Source organism: Trachinotus anak, unplaced genomic scaffold (assembly GCF_046630095.1).
Source record: "Trachinotus anak isolate AG129_WGS33_773 ecotype Australia unplaced genomic scaffold, CSIRO_AGI_Tana_v1 ptg000012l, whole genome shotgun sequence".
Lineage (NCBI taxonomy): Eukaryota > Metazoa > Chordata > Actinopteri > Carangiformes > Carangidae > Trachinotus > Trachinotus anak.
Window position 1 is genome coordinate 12,960,497 of NW_027273863.1, and position 15,949 is coordinate 12,976,445.

Sequence of the window (15,949 nt, forward strand, 5' to 3'; positions counted from 1 at the left end):
ATTTCTCCACCTGTGCAAGGACAATGAAAAAAATAATCACAACAGCCACAAACAAACACTGTTGTCCTGAGTGCACTGAATGCACAAATGACGATCTGGGAGCCATTAGACTGTTTATGTGTCAGCCTGACTCTCCATCAATAACAACACTTATCACACACATACCGTGCCCCAGGAGCACTGCAAGCCCCTTAGCCAGCATTTAGATGCTATTAAAAGGTCCCTTATATTAAACAAGCCGACACATCACATAATGCATGTCATTTATCAACAGGCTCTCTGTAGATTCCTTTATTCCACTTTCTCTCTGTCTTTCTGCTGAATTTCCCTGGCTGGTATTATTCACCATTTACCCATGCCTGTTGCTTTTCTGTCCATCTGGTTCTCTTTTTCAGTGTTTTTTTTTCCCCTTGCTTGTTTCCTCCCAAACTCCATACCATTCCTTACCCTCACTATCATTTTGTTCTCTTTTCCCCTCTATCTAAACTTCCTTTCCAGTGCTTGCCCCATCAACACCGCATTCCTCTTCCCCTTTTCTCTCCATCTTGCTTTCTCTCACTTTCATTTTCATCCTTCCGAGGCGCCATCGCTCCTAGTGAGTAATGTGTTTGGCATAATTAGGCCAGTATACTCCAGGTCCCCACCGACGTGATTTGCATGCAGATAAAATGAGCCAATCAAGCGCCACAATGGGAGCAGATGTCCTTGTCTCTCATGACATCATAAGAGGTGACCCTGAAAACAGATAAATTAGAAGGTGGGTGGCGGGAGGTGGGAGTGAATCAAATCTGTTGCCTAATTGTAGGAATATTGCAACACAGATGTAGAATGTGCCACCGGTGCCCAATCTGAGTAAACATGGATTTTGTGATTTAAAGGTGAAAAGAAATGGATGCTGGGCCGGATTTCATTGACAACACAGAGTTACCAGTTTATAAGGTATTGCATTATAGTGAGAGGTGTTTCTTTTAACACTGCAACTCATATGTAGACCTCATTGTGTAGCAGGTCCTAACTACACAGCTATAGTCATACTCAAGTGTGTTGTAGTTTTAATCTAGACATGCACATATTTTCACTTGCTAATCACCAAAGCTGTTCTTACTCGGATTAAAACACAAGTTTTTGACGTCTGAGCTCCCAGTGAGCTAGACTATTCACTGAAAGCAGTACAGCAGGCCACTGCCCGCTATCAATGCAGACATGTCCTTAGATCCAAGTTTAGTCCCTGCTTTCTGAATCTGATAGGATACATTTGGATGTGCTTGGCGTCATTCTCATGGACTGCTCCCCCTCAGTCTATCTCCATGTGAGGAGAGGGTGTTACTTAACAAGCCAGGTGGGACATGTTCATAGCTCATCTTACATGAATAAGTAAGTCAGTCCTGCCTGGTCATCTAGAAATGAGTGTACCCATAAGCCAGCCAGCCAGTACTCTTCAAATCAGATTAAGCTCTATGACCACTGATCTGCCTTGGACTGAAATGGGCTGGAACACACTGGCCAATAAGCCTTTGGCTGCTCATAAATACTCTGTGCCAGCGCATGTATGTGTTCAGTCTGTGTGTGTTCATGACTCAAGATGTGGGTTAAGATCAAAATAAAATCTGCTTCTTTGTACTCTGTGTATCTACATATTTATCCGTCTACTTGTAGATTATTTTCTCAGTTAATCTATCAATTGCTTAACCTATAAAACCAGCAGTCCAATAAGGTAGTTAGTCAGTTAATTGTCATATAAGAAAACAAAGCAGTAAATCCTCTCATTTAAGAACCTGTAAGGCATTTTGCATGGAGGAATGGATTTAATGATGAATCAATTATTAAAATAGTTTCTGTTAATCAACTAAGTGATGAGTCAACAAATTGTTTCAGCCCTACCGTGTACCCAATTAAACAAGAGGTCAGGCATACTTAAAATGTCTTTTAAATTGTTTCTTCACATCATTAATAGAAGGATGGAAGAGGGCTCCATGACAACTAACAGCTTGGCGTTGGGGAATTCTACAGTTGTAACCAGAAACATGCAAGATCATGAAGTGCTTTACATACTGTACAATTTAGACTCAAAAGTAACAAGGATTTACTTGCAGGAGGTATGGAAGTTATTAATATGATCTTTCCTTGTGATTTTAGGATTATAGAAAGACTAAATCAGTTTTCCTTTGTACAAAGTAGAAGGTTGCATGATGTGGCAGTATTACAAGTGACACAAACACATACACACACATACACACACCCACACACACACACACACACACACAGTGAATCCAGATGCCAGTGATGGCACCATTAGAGTAGGCACCACCTGCCTGGTTTAAGGCTCCCGTCTGTCTAACACACCTGGCTGCCATCGAACACACTGCTCCCTTTGGTGCCATCACTCTCTATGTCCTCTCTGACCTTTTCGCTCTCACTTTCATATGTGAACCCACCTCTCTTTCCCTGTTTATCTCTTTTACACTCTTTCTGGCTGCCACTCTCCACTGTATGTTTTATCCTTCCATCTGTCTCATTTTCACTCTGTCCTCTGCTTCACCCAGTCTCTTTGTTTAATTTTCCCTCCTTAGTAATTTGCACTGCATCTTTGTTTATCATAATATATTGTTTAGCTTGTACCCCTCTATACAGTATGAATGACAGCGGAGAGATTGGGAATACCAAGTGCAAACCACATACACACATACTGTATACAAAGACCATTTCAGTCACTCACACAGTGACACACTCAAAATTACAAACTTACAAACACATGTATATAAATGCACATCTGCATGTTGACATATACACAGTGTGCACACTTTGGTTCAGAGCCAGCTGTATGTGAGCTTGCTGGTCCTCTAATCTGTGGCTTGCTTGGGGCTTCTTCCAAAGTCCCAGGACCTAAAAAGGCCAAGCCTGACTGGGCTGGAACAGTAACACCCTACACTTAGCCACATGGCGCTAGCTAGCCCACACCCTGCTAAACACAGCCAGATGTGCAGGGACTGGCAGCATGGTGCGATGTCACTGCGGTCTCCTGCAGCCAATATGAACTAAAATCTCTGCTCTGGACATAGTTAGAGATATGCTAATCCACACCAATCTATAACCAGGAATTTCAACGTTAACCTTACAAAACATTTTGTGTCTAATCCTGGGAATAATCAACTATCTCTGAAGCCACTTATAAAACACCACAAGCAGTGACTTGATTTCAGCGGTAGTTGCTTTACAAAGGCCTGAAACTGAAGTAACCCAACAGCTGAAGCTAAAAACAGGATGTCTTTAATAAGAATGGTTGAATCCTGCCACACTGTGCTGATAATGTGGCAGCAAATGTAACATATTATGGTTCAATTAACCCCAGTCTATCACTCAACTATCATCTTCAGAGGACACAGTCAACAGCAGATGGTTTTTAGACCTCTAGGTCCCAACACATATACTTCTCTCCTCCCTCTGTCAGCTCTGCGTTCCCCATCTGATGCTCACAGGGTTGAGATAAGGGGACATGAGACAAAAAGTTGAACACAGCGGGAGTGGGTTAGCTTTGGAGAGGAAAGGAGAACGTGCACAAAAAAAACCCATAAAAGAAGCAGCTATTAGCTATCAGAAATTTGTAACATGTCTGGCAAAGCACACAGTACGTATACAAAAACAAGCTCCAAATGACTTCATTATGAGGCAACACATGTTACCACATTCATGACTTGAGTCTATGTGTGTATTTATCTACGAGTTTCTGGATGCACACCATTACAGTGTTTAGAGGTCGCAGCTGAGTGCTGCTTGAATGTGTGTGTCTGTACTCTGTGTTGTTTACTGGCTCTGCTGTGCTAAATGAGGTGTTTTCCTGAAAAATGAGAAAGTTCAACAACTGTAGGATGACATCAACTATCTTGGAGAGAATTTGTATGTCTTGGACAGGTTTGTGTGTGTGTGTATGTGTTTGTACTTCTGTGTGTTTTGGCAAGGTGACTGTGTCCCTTTGGCACGGCCAGAACAGCACCCTGAGTGAAAGGGAGGGACCATGCGAAAGAAGGAGACAGAGCAACAGAGGAAGAGTAAACAAATGTCACTCAGCCACTGATCACTGTGATCTGAAAAGGTCAGGCTAACTAGCCAAGCTCAGAGCCCCAGCTGACAGATCCATTGTCACCAACTGGCCAAGGAGAACAAGTGGAGCACAGAGACACCCTTCTATTAACTGGAGCAGGTCATTAGACACAAATAATTGCCTTGGTGCCAGTGTTCTGAGATTTAAAATCCCTTCTCTTTTATTCTCTGTCTCTCTCATTTCTTTTTTCACACTCGGAACATTGGAGTTATTTCATGTTGTGAAGAATAAGAGCAGTTATAATAGCAGTGCAGACTGGTGCATGTCGCCAAAACACAGAAATCATAATTCAATGTAATGTTTGTTAACATTTTAATATAAATGGGTATTTTTACATGAAAAATGCAATATGCCACTCTGGAATTGGTATTTGTTTTTACTTTTTCCTGATTCAGTTCTAATCTATATCTAATTCTTTTATGAAATAGGCATGTTTGTTGTCATGGTCTTGGTTGTCATATTGTCAAATTCTCAAATCCTACCCCTTTGTAATGTAAAAAAATATCTATTTGCTCTCTATGATGAAAAGATGTTGTAAAATTACAGAAAAAAACAAAAACAAAACACTAAAGATTTGCTTTTTCAGTCTCTTCATGAGCTACCAGACAAACATATGATCATAGATAATCCTCTATTATCATTTCAAAAGTTTTGTGCTTTATTTTCTTTCAACATATTGGGGTGACATATTTCTTCTAGAATAACAGTGTAGCGCAGATATGAACTAAGGGGAGAGAGAGACATGAGATGACATAGTTTGACATTACATGGTTAGCCTCTTAAACCCCTGGGCCAACAGAAGGCGCCGAATTCAGGATATTTTGTTGTTTAAAATTTTCTGTAAGTCTGACTTCAAACATCAGCATTCAAACAGTGAAATCCAGATTTGTACTGGTATCAGAGTAAAAAGAAAAAGTTGGCAGTCTGACAACACCACTGAAAGGCCTTACCAACCTCCTCTGTTGAAGCATGACAGTAGATCAATGCTCTGCATCAATCTGCACCCTGTATGATAAAATGGCTTTAACTTATCTCTTACACTTATTGTCAGTCTGCGTGTGTGCATTTTTGTGTCGGCTGGGCATCTCTGGAATGAAAATGTGAAGTAAGAAATATCACAACTGGCAAGACAATGTGTTGATCAAAACTGACACAAAAAACCCCCAGAGCCATAATATATAAAAGACATAGACACATCTACTCATGTTTCTCTCCATTCTCATTCTCCAACTCCCCTCATGCACCTATTGAGAATGTAAAAACTCACCATCAAAGGTCTTGTACTGTCCAGTGAGTGAGGTCTGTAAGGATCGTCCAGCCTCTTTGAGAAGTCCTTCCATCTCCCTGCGGCTCTGCATGGCCAGGTTGTCCTCCATATCACTGGTACAGCAGGTGTAACCCTGGGGGCAGATGCGCAGGTGCTCCCCTATAGCAGGGGGACACATGGAGACAGAGGAGGGGAAGGTGTTGGGGGTGGTGGAGAAAAGGAGAACAAATAAGGAAGAGGGAGATTTATAGGGGGGGTGACAAAAAGCAGAGAAGAAAAAGAACAGGAAATATTACATTAGCATTAACAGGGCCCATCAATTCAATCAGCACTCAACAAAACAGAGATAAATAGTTCCACATCGCTTCTGTATGAAATGTTCCACAGTGAACTTGAACATGCCAGTGGCTGTTTTTACGGCCTTAAACCCAGCCTGTTGGCAGTCGAGGAAGCAGGGCTGCATGTGTTCGCCCGCCGCCTGATTACCTGGCAAGATGTGGAGAACTCTGTGGCAATGGGAGCACTGGAGCAACAGTACAGCATCAGCTCCCATACAATTTTAATGAGCACTCCTGACACGCATGCCTGTCCATGCATTTACAAACATGTGCAGAAAACCAGGGATGTGTGTGTGTGTGTGCGCACGCGTGTGCGTGTGTGTGTGTGTGTGTGCACATTTGTAAATGCGTATGCCATATGAGAGAATTCAAACAAGGGTTTTCAAAGTTGCAGTCAAGCTGCAGCTGAAATCAGAAAAAATTATGTTATGAAATTCCATCATCCACATCAATGCAGCCGAGCTTGAGGCGAACAAAATTCATGTGGGTGACATTCATTTACAGGTGAAGGGAGCAGATAATGTTTGATGCAAGGCTTTGACTTGCAATGAATTTTTTTTTCACTTCTGAAGAATCCACCCCACTGTTACTATTTCCAGACACAAGCACACACACACACATAATATTAATCGAAAGTGAAAAACACAAGATCGCAAAGAGCAAGACATTTGTTCTAAGAGGAGGAACGCCTTCAGCTTTTAGATTACTATCGCACTATTATAACACAAAGACAATGAAGACAACTGACAGATTTTGTCTTGCCAAAAATGAAAATTTAATTCATTAAAGCTTCTAATTCGCCCACATATACAAAAACACACACACACATTTCAAATAGGCTGTAGCCTGTATGCAGATGGGATGGCAATGCTTTCTGAGCTGAGTGCTCTTCCTCAGGCAGCACAGAGGGAGCATCTTTTTGCTGTGTGCTGTTGTTTATTGGAAAGATTACTAAATATTTAATTTTTTTTGCAAACACAGAGCTTCCAGTTGTCTATAAGATGAGTCACTCTGGGCCTGTTTGCAAACGCCTTTTCTCAACTGTATTTGATATAGAAGTCAGACACAGCCCCACATGATAGAACACACACATACATTGTCCATCTTTGTAGTAGTTTTAGTGGTCTCCATCTGTCCATCACGTCAAAAATTAATAAAACATGAAGCGTTGATGCATTTAAATTATTAAAACCGTAATCTTTTGTTACTAAAGACACATTCAGACCCTCAAAAACTGGAGAGATGTTGGAGGATGGACCTCTCTATACTGGCTCATGTGGAAGTGATAGATTTACAGGTTAAAATAAGGTGATAACAATGACAGTATTTGTTACTGACAAGTTCAGAATCTGTATAACAGAAGCCAGCAGCTCTGTTGTTATTTGATATTAATGAGTCACTAGTTGCACTTTGTGTTAACCAGTCTTCATAGAGTGCAGGTTGTAGTATCTCCTTTCTGCTTGTATTACTGCATCCACCTCCCCATCCAAAGGCCCTACAGTGACAAGCATTAAGCACTAACCGCCTCTGTGTAATTCCCACCTCACCAGCCATTCTCCTCCCTGCTCGAGGGCTCTCTGAGATCCTCTTGCATGGCATCTTATTGTACAGTACACACACACAGACCCATACGCACACACACACACACATACAGACCCTAAGCGTAAGTTCTGACTTTTTTTTAGAGTGAATTGAAATTTGACCATTTTCAGTGTCACGGCAATGATAAATCTGACGTACAAGTGCTACATTCATGTGATAGTTTCTAGGCTATTGCCACGTATTTTAAGTATTCAAATAATATCAGCAACATTGGAAAAACTTGCTTGCTTTTAAACCTCCCAACACAGAATACAAAAATTATTTATACAGTATCTCAGCAAAGTAAAACAACCCACAATGCTTTTTCATACACACAACATGTAGAGTAACACATCCCAAGATCTTTGTCCTTCTTGTATCCTTTGTTAACAGACAGAAGTCTACTAATAAGTCTGATACTAAGCCTGAAGATTAGCAACGAGTCTTGAAATGTTTAATTAAAATTACACAGCCTGCACAAAGGTATACACACACAAATACAGGATTAATGATTTAACGTCCCTCAGGCTGTCATTAGCATGCACCTGGCAGAGCTTTAACTGAAGGTAAGTCTATAGCCACAGTGCTGCCATCAATAACATTGATCTCGCCATCCGTTTCATTGTCAACTGGTGATTTCTGTGTGCACTGGTTCAACACTTACAAGCAAGCGTTTGACCTTCATTTACTGTAGTTGTTGCCAGAGTTAATCACTGCATACCCCTCTAGCCTGTCCGTGATCTAAGCTGTATTTTACAGTCAACCTGTGTATGACAAGAATCCATGCAATTCACTGATCATGTGTCAACCAAGTTTCTGTACCTGTCCTTTAAGTGCCCCATGCAGGGCAGCTCCAAAGTGCAGCAATTAAAGGCAATTTTTCTCTTTTTCTCTTTCAAAACCAAAGGTGAGAAGAGGCTGCCCAGATCGGAGGAGAAGGTGACATTCAGCATCTCTCAGCACTCTCTCACTGGTCATGATGTGACTCACACCCAAGCACCAAGGGAAAGAATTTGGGCCTGGAGAATGGCATATGTACTGTATGTGTGTCTGATTTGTGTGTGTCAGAGAAAAAAAATCAATTGACTAAGAAGATGGGGAAGTGAAGGAAAGAGCACAAAGAAATAGAAAAGAAGAAAAAATGAGGGAGGGTTGCATGGAAGGGTACGAAAGAAGATTGATAGAGGAAAAGTATACAGTACCATCAGGGGTCAGCTGCAATCTGTCAGCCCCTGGGATGGCCATTAAAATGCTTGGACTGGTTTTAATGTGGTATGTGTGTGTGTGTGTGTGTGTGTGTGTGTGTGTGTGTGTGTGTGTGTGTGTGTGTGTGTGTGTATTATGGGCCTGTGGCCATTTCTTCCAGTGTAATCTGCTTGCTGCCTGCCATTTGAAGGACATCTGTGTAAAGAACACAATACATACACACACACACACACACACACACACACACACACACACACACACACACACACGAATAGTAGGAGGTGTAAGGTTTCCAGCTGCAGTCAGGCAGAAACAGCCTCTTCAGAGGGTCCATTTTAATATGGAGAACAATGTGATGCTTTTCAGTACACACACAAAACATCTGCAAACTGGACACATGCAGGCATTTAGTTTTAAACACACACTCACAGACCTCGACACACGCTGGCTTTGCAGCAGGAAAGGTCACCTGTAACACAGCATTATGTTTCCAGTTGGCTAACCTAATAGTCGGCTAATGTTACAAACAGAGCAGTCGCTTCCATTTGACTCAGTAAACTGGAGTAAGCCTCTGTGTGTGTGTGTGTGTGTGTATGTGTGTGTAAAGCTGTGTGTGTCTATTTGGGTGAGAGTTACAGTAAGCCACGTTCAATCAAAGTGTAAAGGGAATGTATCCTTAACAACCACACACATCTCTATCTCCCTCTCTCTCTCTTTCACGGAGACACACTTTCAGTCTCGCAGCCAGAGGATACTAGAGTCATCAGCAGAGGAGGGCAGCTCAATCTAAGGAAGAGGCTCCAACAGTAGCATCTACAGGGCCACAGTTCATGCCAATGCTTAAGATGCCCAATTTTCTGTGCTTATAAAACCAGACACATCCCATTTTCTGCACTTAACACATAGCTAAAAGAGATGTTTTCATGACATATCACAAGACCACTCCTGGTCCATTAGAGATTTACACTGGCAATAACCAATTTCCAGCCTGCCCTCGCTATTTCCTGTCTCTATTGTTCCCGCAGTCTGAATAAACTTCGTGGAATGCCCGATAGACTTGAAAAATATGGTCATAACAACAACAATAATACGGTTCATGTCCCGCAAGAGAGGATGAATTGCAGCGTTTAAACTGATTGCGCAGTTTGGTGCACAGAGATGAAACAAAACCGCACATCATTAAGAACTGCTCAAAATGATCTATTCAAATATATTTAAATTGACAGAGTAGGTATTCTGCATTAATCAACCACCTACTGTGAGGCCAATCAGCACAGAGGTAGCAAGCCAATTATCTGGCCTCTCCTAAAATTAGACACATGCATAAACCAAACATCCACCCACCCAAACATTAATCTATGCATGAGGGGGAAATTAGGGGAAACTAACTGTTCCCTTTAACCCCATCACAGTCCTCCATCACTTCTTTCTCTTTTTCTTTTGACGAACACGGCTGCTAAATGGTGAGCAATTCCCTAACCATTAGCTTATCGCTGTTCACCAGGGAGGAAGGGTCCTATTAAACAGCAATCTGGGAAGGCAGAATAAAGTCGTGCACACTGTGATAAAGCATGGGAGAGACTGACAGTCAGGAGCTTTTAGAGATGGTGGGAAACGCTGAGAGAGGAGAGGGCAACAGGAAATTAAGAATGACTAAAAGCCAAAGTGTCTCCGTCATCTGTCTGGGAGTCTGTGAACAAAACAGGAGAAGACTAAATTCTGGTTGTTGTCCAGTTAGGTCCCCATCACTGTAAGACTATTTAGTGTATTTTTCTTTCTCTCTGATCCATGGACGCTAAAAAATAAACACTGGTCTCCCACAGCATGATGCATAGCCACTGTAGCAATTTATTTCATGACTGTGGAAAGTTTTGACGCTATATTTGTCCCACAAATTCAAAAACGTATTAACCTGTGCAGGCGTTATGCTGACTCAGATACTGTATGTAATTTTAAGATAACCCACTCAGACTATTCACTGTGTTAATGGAAGGTTTTGGGCATGACCCCAGTTGTGCACAGTTTATTCAAAACCAACTTCTTTGTTTTTCACGTTACTGTGGTGGACCAATGGGCTGTAGAATATTTTTTTTTTCATTCTTGTCAGCTGTGACTGTGTATTTATAAAACCTTTTTATTATGACAACTGGTACCACAGTGGCACAGCATTTACAACTACAGCTTCACAGAAAAAACAAGACTTCCCGAATCTTTTCATTTATGTGCAGAGTTTGCATGTTTTCTCTGCATTAATTGCTTTTTCCCATAATTTCAAATACTGTGTAAGCAGCTCAGGTAGACTTAATAAATTAAGATTCATAAAATACCCACAGCTTTTTGGACATATGCATAGTCTAGACTGTTAGACCTATGGGCATCTGTGACTTTTCTTTGGCATCTACTCTTGTGTGTTCTACACCCTGACCACCATGTGAAATTGGTTCCTTGTCTAGTTCCTATTGTTTGGATCAAAAATGTGGCATGTTACCTGGAGTGAACCATAGTAGCTGATCCAGCTTGATCTTGCTCTACAAATATGAGCTCAATAGCTCAAGACCTTAAATAGCATGAGCACAGTGAGCATGCATTAAACTCAACATTCAAATACTTTCTTGGCACCTTTTATGTGCCCTAATAGCACCTTCTCATTTGATGATTTTCTTTTAAATGAAGCACATAAATAGGATGGTGTCAAGTTATCAAGCTTTGGAGACATGTGCATACAGAATAGAAATTTAGGATGCATTACTTGTATGTACAATACAGTTGGTGAATCTCCACACTTTTCTTCTAAAGCACATTTGACCAAATGGCATGACTGTCACCACACCGATATGCTGACACACATAACTGATGGTTCCTGGTAATAGTTGCCATTGCATAACTGACACCGTTTCAAACCAGAATGCATGATATGTGTGTGTGTTTGCATGCATGCATGCTGTGGGATCTGAGAGATTAGCAGCCTAATACAGTCATTGGTGAGAGTGTGTGTGTGTGTGTGTGTGTGTGTGTGTGTGTGTGTGTGTGTGTCCACAGTTAGGCGGATTATTGCCAGTGCCAAGGAAAACACCCATGGAACACCAGGAATCACACACATGGGCACACACCCTCATACACACTTGAACAGGGGATTAGGGTTAAACAGATGAAAAACAACAGAGCTATTTGGCAGCAGAGGTTGACACGTCTGATCCACCAACTGTACACACTAAAATTTCACATACTGACCGGGCAAATGCTCATTTCATACAGCACTATGGTCTCTGTCTTACTGCTACCACCCTGCATGCTTGTTTGCTGTCAGTCTGTCTGTTTACTTGTCTGTTATTGTCCATCTAACTTTCACACACACACAAAACGACACAGAGGCCACCCAGACTTTAACCTACAACCTAGATGCTCACCCGTCTGGTAATGTGAGCCAAGCAGAGAGTTACATATATAGCTACCTCGACCCAGACAAGGTGGTGGCCACACAACACATTAATAACATATGAGGCCGGTTTCTCTTTTCTAGCCCATACTGGTTACCTGCACTTCTGGCTAACCACGCTTATTCATTAACGCAGGTATTCATTAATACAGGTGACAATAGACTTATCAAACACCACCCTCTACTGCCACACTGAACATGCACTCTTTCACTCACTTGACTTGGATCAGACTCATTTTGTTAGGCTGTGAAAAAGTCTGACCAACTCCTCACTTTAACTAAAGGAGAGAGGAACGGCTAAATGGATAATGTGATAATGTAATGATGTGGGCAGTAGGAGTAGATTACTGGGTTAGAGTTAAATAGCTTTGGCTGTGATTAACTCAGTGGTCAGCTTGTGTTAACAAATGGGGCGGACAGAAAGGAGTGGAGTGGAGAAGGGAAGCAGGGGATAGCAAAGGACAGGATGGGATTGAACAAGACAAGGCAGGATGCTGTATTTTGCTCCTCCATACTATATTTTTATGACCACCTATAAGTGCAAAAAAAGTGTGTATATCCTGCAGACAGTATTTTTGCCATTACCCATTCTGGTGCATCACTTTGAAATATTATCTGTTTTCTGTTGCCCTTTCCCAAAAGAAAAATACAACTTATATCAACACATTTAAAAATAACTAATACAATTACTCAGTGAAGAGTGAACTGAAAATAAACCTTTTTACATGCCTTTAAAAGTAAAAACTGCTTCAGCATAAGGCAGTGGGACCTGAAAGGAAAATAAAATAATTATGGATCATGTCCCTGTTTCTCTGATGGTTTATATTGTCTCCCGTAGCAACAGATGTGAACCAGATGCTGGAACAGCAAGCGTGAGGACAACAGTGATAGTGTCATTATTTACAGATGAAAATGGATTAGGGATGGCAACTTCTCATGTTACAAGAGAAAGAATGTCAGTGGGTGAGAAAGAGGGAGAAACTAAACTGAAACTTTATTTTGTTTTAAGACACACAGGTGGAGGAAAATGCATTACATGAATGTTAAGCCCAGCAGCCTACGCCTGCAACATTTGTTCTGGGTCGGACAGAACCTGCGGGATTCCAATCCTGTTGCAGCCCTCTGATGGGAGCTGTGATTTATAAGGAACATGATGGATTACAACAGGTTTTGTAATTAAGTTGCAGTCACCCTGCGAAACATGCTCGACTGCCCACTCAGATACGCACACACAAATGCACACAAACACATTTGCTCTCTGCCCCGTTCCCACTCCCTCTGTCTGATTCTCTGTTGCTCTCTCCCATTCACACACGCACAAACACACAAATGTCAGTGGCCGATGACTAACCAAAGAGCGTGAGTGCCAGCTGCTTTAAATGCCGGCAGCAGCCTGTCCTATTCACTTAGTAGGTACAGTCACAGTGCTGTTTAGGAGGTTGTTGTGGGGTTGAAGATTTCCAACCAACTTGCCCAACCATGTCCTGCCTCTTCAGTGTCTTCGCCACTCTTTATCCATTCCCACCATTTTTTTTTCACTTTGTGTGTTGACTGAGATTACACTGGACTGACCTGGAATGCAGGAGAATGTAATTTGCTAAGATCAAGAATAACAAACCCAACGATATACTCTACAGACAGTAAAGACACATACTGCCCAAGTTACACCCTATAACCCATCTTTTTCATGCCGGCTACAGACATGCCTTAACTTGAGCTCATTTCTGTGTTGACTGACTTACTGAATCTCAGTGTGTGTGTGTGTAGGGGTGGGGGGGTGGGGGGGTGGGGAGGCAAGCGATGGAAAAAGTCAGTGAAAAAGTTATAAACCCTGCTGATGTGTATCTCAACCATAAGCCACACTGTATCATAGGCCATCTCAAAATAAAAGCAGTAACTAAAGGGTACAGCGAACTGACCTCATTTCTGTGTCTGGAGGAATGTGTGTGTTGTTGTGGTATGTGTGTGGGTGAGTTTTCCACTGATGATCTAGCAGAGATCTCTGACAGGAAGTGTCAACGGTTCATCAGACAGAACATCCTGTCACATGATGGGGACGAAAGAAGACTTACACTATTGCCTCATGTGTAACTGGATGAAGTTTTGAAGGTTAACAAAAACTCTTCAAGATTAGGGGAGGTATAATAGGCACTCTATTCACACAAGAAACCAGTTTGCTGGCTTCAAACATCCTTAAAGCAATGTCAGACTTTTTGATATTCACACTTTCCCAGACAAGAACACTTCTGTCTTTTCACAGAGAACAAGATTTGGTTGAAAAAAATGACACCAAAGAAGTCAGTTCTGCAAGTCAGTTCTTGCAAAGTTTGCCTAATTGATGAATTTATTTTGATGATGAATCACTATCTCTCATTAAATTCATAGTGTTTGAGAAGACTTTGTTAGCAGCTGCAGAGCCAGACATTTTTCTCAGAAGTTGATAGAGACATGGATGTGAAAACAGCAACTTGCACATGTTTGTCATACCAACATTATAAGGTGATAATATGTCAACATCGTGTTTACAGCTTGTTCTGCTGCCTCGAGTGAAAAAAAAAAAAAATCCAATAATGCAGCTTTTAAAGTCTTTAAAAATATATTTACAATTGACTATATTTCATACCGTATTTACAATACTGACATTAAACAGTAATCAGACTTAACAACCCCAGTGATTCATCCATCCAAAGCTTCTGTACTACGTGTCAAACTTAATTATGACTGATAGCTACCAAGCACAGTGAGATCATAGCATTATACACAACCAGATCTCTATCATCCATTAATCACATAACCTGACATTACACAAGAAGAAATAGGAACACACAGTCAAACTGAGCTGTCCTCCTTAAACCAGACGATTTTTACTCCCTGCCCAGAAAACCTTCATTTTCTGCCAGACACGGCCACCCCAAGGCCACCCCCTGGCTCCGCCACTGGATAGACTGACAGGCAAAGAAAGGGATAGCTCCCGCATTATACTGTATGTGCCTGTGCCTACCTGCAGGTATTAGTGCTTGTGTGTGTATGAGAGAGCTAATGGCTTGACTCCTATACACCTGCAAGCTTCCCTCTGCGGCAGGCCTGTCTCCTGATGGTGAAAGAACAAACAAAGCAGCCAGTCCCCCTCTGCTCGGTGGTGCTCAGAGGTGGAGAAGATGACAGATAGAAGCTGACCTGCTGTTGTCAGGGCCTGTCAAAGCAACAAGAGCTAGAACACATTCAGCCAGGACTAAGTCAGACACATAGACACAGAGGGTGGTGGGTGATGCAGCTGAGAGAGATGTACGCAGGAGAAAATGGAAAGGTGAGCACATACAAAAAAAAACTGAAAAAAAAAAAAACTGGAGTGTTGTGAAAGAAATAAAAGTTTTCACAAAGGAATCAAGGATGAACTAACTAAAAAAGAAGAGACCTAAACTAATAAAGATGGAGAGCAAACTGAACTGAGCTGAATGACTTCCATCAATTATTGTTATTAAAAATGAATCAAATATTCTATTAATCAATTACTGGTAAATAAATAGTAGCCAGAAAAGAGTGAGCAAATGTTCAGCAGTCTGTCCTAAAAATGAGTGGTTATCAGATTTAATAGAATTCTGCCCTGATCTTTGATTTGTACAATGCACAATATACACACCAGTGAATTTTGTGCAAATCACATTCTTATCTCTGAATCTCATAAGGTACATCCAATGAAATATGACAGATTACTATTAGTGCAGCAATTATTCCTTCATAAAGAGCTAAAAAAGTAAATAATAATATTCAAACCACTTAGACGTCCTGTATTTACATGCTGTGAGCTTACATTGACGCTTCGAGCTTCCACTCCACAGAAACTGTTCTCTCATTCTTTGGATTGGAATGAACAGAAATTCATTTTTGAAAGAACGCAAATGGCATGTATAAGGGGAAGCCTTAAATGTAATTCTACTGTTTAATACGGCTCTTTTCTCTCTGCTGCCACAGTACAAAGGCCTTCACAAAAAGCTATCAATCATCAGCTTTTGACCCACTAG

The 15,949-nt window shown here is 41.4% G+C and overlaps 1 protein-coding gene across 2 annotated transcripts in view; it reads right to left on the bottom strand.

Annotated features, from left to right (window-relative positions):
- The window catches only part of gpc1b (glypican 1b), a 61,026-nt gene that overhangs the window by 19,959 nt on the left and 25,118 nt on the right, over nucleotides 1-15,949 (bottom strand). For both annotated transcript variants that reach the window (XM_071491073.1, XM_071491074.1), the window contains one exon: nucleotides 5,367-5,525. In XM_071491073.1, coding sequence (XP_071347174.1) covers nucleotides 5,367-5,525 — 159 coding nt within the window. The remainder of the gene's footprint in view (nucleotides 1-5,366; nucleotides 5,526-15,949) is intronic.